Source organism: Phragmites australis, chromosome 12, assembly GCF_958298935.1.
Source record: "Phragmites australis chromosome 12, lpPhrAust1.1, whole genome shotgun sequence".
Lineage (NCBI taxonomy): Eukaryota > Viridiplantae > Streptophyta > Magnoliopsida > Poales > Poaceae > Phragmites > Phragmites australis.
In genome coordinates this window covers 16230240-16235672 of record NC_084932.1, presented here as the reverse complement: position 1 = coordinate 16235672, position 5433 = coordinate 16230240, and the positions used below count along the sequence as shown (strand labels likewise).

Below are 5433 nucleotides of genomic sequence, written 5' to 3'. Positions count from 1 at the left end.
ACTCCTCTCAGAGCGATCTATTTTTTCTATCATTAATACATTCGTAGTGTTTCTTTCTCTTAAACTTCGTCTCTAAATCTGAGTCTCTTCCTTAGGAGAAACTCTCGCCGTACTTGCTAGGGCAAAACGAACTCTTACTTTAACACTGTTCCAAATAATATTGATAAAAATTAAGAAAACTAAAAAGTGAAAATGTTGATAAAGGCACATGAATGCCAAAACTTTACATCAAAATTGGGCACATGAAAGCTTCCCTAGCTGCAGGTTAGTGCCCCGCTGTGCTATTCACAGTTTATGCCGTCTGGCGATTGTGAATTGATTGCTTTTAGATAACTTGTGCAACTTACTCACATGTTTTATTTTATTTCCTTTGTTTCTTTGCAGAGGTTGCTGCATTAAAGGGATGTCAGTGATCACATCCATATGACTCATGTATGCACAACTACCGCTCTAATGTGTGAGTCTTGAATAGGTATATGTAGAATTTTAGAATGCTATGAATTTTGTTCTTTTTTTTTTGACTTTTTTTACATCGGTGCTCTGCAATTTACTTTCAGTTTACAACTTCAAATTTAGAACACTAATATGTAACCTTGTTTTGACAAATAGTAATATTTAAATACCAGCTCAAACATTTAAGATTGTTGTGCAGGCCCTCAATGGAAGTGAGAGGCAGAAAAGAAATGTGGATATGGTATTTCAATCTCTTGCAGATATGGAAAGCAACAAGATGTCTGATGGCATTCTCTTGCCGATGCTGTCTGAAATAGAAGAAGCGGTAAATCTTTCAACATATATTTAGAACACATTATTTAGCCATTGTAAATATAGTAGAATCTAGACCCATTATCATTAATATTGTTGCAACAATATCAAATATATTAGAACAAACATGCTATAATATGATAGTTAGACAAATATTTTAGGACCGTTGTAATTTACGCACAATTCTGATAGATATCTAATTGATCACTAATATTTATGTAAGTAACAAAACCAAACCCATCTCTACCACACATCCCACGCCCACTGAGAAGATGGTCCCACAACGTAACGGACACAAACCAGTTTCTTCGGCGGCCAATCGATCCCCACCGCAATCTCCTCCACCGCCTTCGCCATTATGCTGCCCACTCCTCACAAAAACAAGACGCCAAAGAGAAACGGTGGAGAGAAACAGAGAGAAGGGAACAGATTCTCCGTGTCGTCGCCGAGGTTTCTCCGGCGGGAGCCAGGGCAGGGCGAGGAGGGGCGACATGACTCATATCCTTCTCGACCCCGATTAGATCTGCAGCTTTTCTTCTTAACTTTCCTTGTACGATCTGTTTTTCTGCGATTATGTTCTTGTTCTTGTTCTGTTCCTTCCTTGACTCGCTTTGGCCTTGGGTTCGCACGCGGAAGCCAGAGGGAGCGCGACCGCGAGCGCGCGGCGGCGCGGAAGCCTGGTGCCAAGGGCCCCCAGGACGGCCTCACCCCTGAGCAGCGCCGCGAGAGGTGTGTCTCGTTGATTTTTTCCCCGCGGTTTCTTGTTTGAATCGACCGGTCTCCGATACAGCCGAATCCTGGCCGCCCTGTACTTACGCTGTTCCGATCCGGTTATTGGATCTTACAGGGACAAGAAGGCGCTGGAGGAGAAGGCGGCCAAGAAGGCGCAGCAGTCGGCGGCCGGCGGTGGGGGGACCTCGACGGACTCCAAGAATAAGGCCGCCGGCGGTGGCGGCGGCAAGAACTAGGCGGCACTGGCGCCGCACCGGCGGCGCCACCTGTGTACGTTTATTAATGCCGTTAGATTGTACCTTTGCATCTACGGATCCGTGCGCGATAATCTGTTGGTAGATGCAATGTTTGTTGGGTCATAAACTTATCATCTGCAAGCTTCAGATACTCTAATATCATGAATTGGTGCTGGTAATAATACGTGGTGTCTTGGTTCTGTGGGTTATGTTCTGTTCTTTTTGTGGTTTTGTGTTCTCTTCTCTGCGCCCGACTTTGCTGTTGACGGAAAATTTTCAAGGTTTTGGCTAGCTAAGGGGATGAATGAACATTTTCTATTGTGGACATTGTCTCCTAACCTGTTGAAACTGGAAAGTAGATTATGCTGTTTTGCTGGCTAATTCTTAATAGTGCTATCAAGCTCGTCTGTATAGCTTTACAATAGTAGACCAATATTTGAAGGTTCCGCGCCTGAATGCTTTACAATATTTGAAGGTTCCGCGCCTGAATGCTTCAAATATAGCTTATTTGCTCAAATAGTGAAACTTGCTAGCCTATATCAAGGACTCGCTAGAATTTAGCTCACCAAGATTTTTTGGAGTTCTAGTAGGCAATCTCATGAAATTCTAGCTTGCGAACATGAGTTCTTGTACTGGATTGTTATCAGGTTGCTGACCTTAGCATGACAGGTAATATCAAATTCCATATATGTTGACTTGTTTCTATTTGAGTTATAAACCATTTCATGTCAATACATGTTTATGAATTGGCAACTTTATCTCCACAAAATAAAAAGTGGGAGAAAGAAAATATCTATATGGAATATAGAATTCTTGTTACAGAGATGATTGGGTATTTCATGACAAGAAATAGTTTGGCAACATATTTGTTGTTAAATACTTGCAATTTTGTGGTGAGAGTGCTGCACATATCAGTTTTGCCCCAAAGCATTTTATATAGCACAAGGAGTGCTACTTGGATCTAAAAGCAGATGCACAGAAAGCAATGATGAAGAGAGTGGTAGGTATTTGCTAGTGGATAGGCTGTTTGTGTTCAATGGCTGAGGATTCACTAAAGATACTACTTCGGCTTGCCATTGTACAGTGGCATACCTGTTCTCATTCATAGAGCAATCCATGCCTTTACTTGTTGGCATAAAAAGCGTTCTAGAGTACATTGCATGTTTAGGGTAGATCATATCCACGCCAGCTAGTAGTTGAGAATATGAATTGAATTTCTTTTGTTACTATCAATTCCAATCCATCTCTTCTGGTGAGACCCCAAATTGCAAAATGTTATCTGGTGTTGTTTCAATTTGTTTTAACTGTTTGTATCTTCTCTTTTCTTACTAGTTACTGTTAGATTGATTTTTCTGTATGAAGACTAGTTGTTCAAACATAATATTTATTTTACTTAGACCTGATTTAATAACATTGAATTGTGCTCAGTTTGACTGAAGTGTATTGTGTCACGAAGTGCTAGGTAGTGTTCCCTGTATCAATTTCCATGTTACAGCCTTGACCTTTGCTTTTCTCCATTCAATGATGGAATAGAATATTGTCCCACTTTTCAATTGTTTTTGTGTAACTTGATTTGTTATGTTTACGCCAGATTATTTGGATATCATTGTTCTTAGCTGTTGTGTTAAGTAGTGTTTTTAGTACATTCAAGAAGTTATACCATTGTTTGGTTACAATTCCTTTGATAATGAAAGTGCAGCAAACTAGTATGGAATCATGTTAATAGAAATTTCTTTTTTCTATGCATGTTAACATGCTTGATCAGATATTATACCTAGTTCATATGGTCTCATAATAGTTGTTACACTTAAGTGCACCGCATAGTTTTACTCTGTAACTAATTTAACCTCCTCAAGACATGTTTAACGCTGCTAAACTTTTGAATTGCAACTCGATGTTTCATTGTAAACATGTTTCAGTTTTGTTGGCCGTGCTGAATATGGCTGTTCACTTTACGTTGCAATTTTTAGTTTTGCTGCGAACTTGGTGAATTATCAGTTATTTACTGGTTCAGATATTACATGTTCAATTGCCTCCCAGCACTTCAGCTGGTAATCCCGGAAGTGCTGCGCAGCTGAAATACTACTCTTTGGTTCCTCACTTGCTCTGTCTAGCATTGCTTAATCGATTGATTCAGCAGAAGGGAAACTTCACTATATGTATTTGTTTAACCTTACACTTATACATTGTTTTATATATATCTTGTTTTGTTTTTTATGGAATCCAGTATGTGTTAGTGTTGTGAAATTCAGTTATCACCTTTATGTGAACTCATTCAAGTCTAGGACTGATATGACACTTATGTTTAGCACTCGCATATAGTCATGTCCGTGAGGAAATAACTGGATTGGATAGGTGAGGGTAGAGAAATGGGATGAGGAATAGATTGATGTATTGCTTTCCACCCAATAGACGCAGACTATTCTTTATATATATATATATATATATATATATATATATATATATATATATATAGAGAGAGAGAGAGAGAGAGAGAGAGAGCCGCTTGGTCTTAACAAATCTCAACTAAATCTTGACTCTGTCTATAACTTAAACTTAGCTCTTACCAAACTTATCTAAACCGAATTATCTCTTACCTAACTTAGTTCAATCTCTAGCTCAACTTATTTCTTACCAAACTTATCTAAACCAACTTATCTCCAACCAAACTTAACTCAATCTACTGTTGATGTTTCTTGTGCCATTTTCTTTTTGCATACGGTACTTGATCCTGCACATAGCATCTCTCTCTTCCTCCAAAAACAGCTCATCTTCGAGCTAAAGTGCCAGGTAACTCATCTTGAAGGAGGGAACATCCTCCCAAGTAGTGTCGTTATCATCAGGAGGTGTGCAGCTCATCTTGACCATCATCCTTGGCACCCCAATTGTAATTGTCGACTGTTGTGTTGTCGTACTTGATTAAAAAGGAATGGTTAAAACAATGACCTTGAACACATTTGTCATTGCAGTTAAAGCAAAGCCCTTGATGGCGGCGTTTTGCCATCTTCAATGGCGCTAGACGCCAAACTTTGCAGTAGGTAGACGTGTTGGATGGCATGGTCGTTGCCAAACTTGATGCGGCGTAGGCGACGGTGGTAAGGTGCATGAAGCCAAAAATGAGTGTTTGTCGTTGACACATGACAGACGCATTGTCTTATTCTCATATGCACGCACAAGGCTCATTGCCTCTTCTAGGTCGTGTGGGTCTTGAAGCTCGACGCCCACCCGGAGTTCCTCAACGAGATCGGAGGTGAAGAGCTGCTTCTCATGCCGTTTGGTCATGGGATCGGCCTGGCTAAGCAATGCTTGGAAGCGTCTTTGGTAATCCACCAAGCCCATTTCTCAAAGATTCCGGAGTTCGCCCAATGGGTTGCTATGGATGGGCGGCCTGACACGGGTGCTGCAGAGGACCTTGAACTCATCCCAAGGTGGTTCGCCCTAGCTGTGTTCCAGATGGAAGTACTAGTGATGTGCATTACCATCCATATGGTATCGCTAGCCACACTTTGTTCTTCTCCTTCGTCTTCTAGCCGTGGAAGAACTGTTGGTACCTAGTAAACCAAGGGAGTGAGTCATCCGTCCCATCATAGCATGGAAAATCCAGCTTGAAGAATCGCAAGATGGCACCCATGTCGCTACCACCCGACTCCAACCAATTAGTACATGGAGAGCCGCCCAAGGGTGACAACACCAAGTCAAG

The 5433-nt window shown here is 41.0% G+C and overlaps 1 protein-coding gene across 1 annotated transcript; it reads left to right on the top strand.

The window, feature by feature from the left end:
• Window positions 1-1097: 1097 nt before the first annotated feature.
• LOC133887442 (uncharacterized) lies at window positions 1098-1942 on the top strand. Its single transcript, XM_062327399.1, has 3 exons — window positions 1098-1263; window positions 1395-1494; window positions 1613-1942. The coding sequence occupies exons 1-3, from the start codon at window positions 1257-1259 to the stop codon at window positions 1731-1733; spliced, it is 228 nt and encodes a 75-aa protein (XP_062183383.1). The 5' UTR covers window positions 1098-1256; the 3' UTR covers window positions 1734-1942.
• The last annotated feature ends 3491 nt before the right edge of the window (window positions 1943-5433 follow it).

What these genes read in the sequence shown, in the direction of transcription:
- LOC133887442 (XM_062327399.1), top strand. An exon ending in CCTGAGCAGCGCCGCGAGAG is followed by an intron (nt 1,495 to 1,612) that starts GTGTGTCTCGTT and finishes TGGATCTTACAG; the next exon opens with GGACAAGAAGGCGCTGGAGG.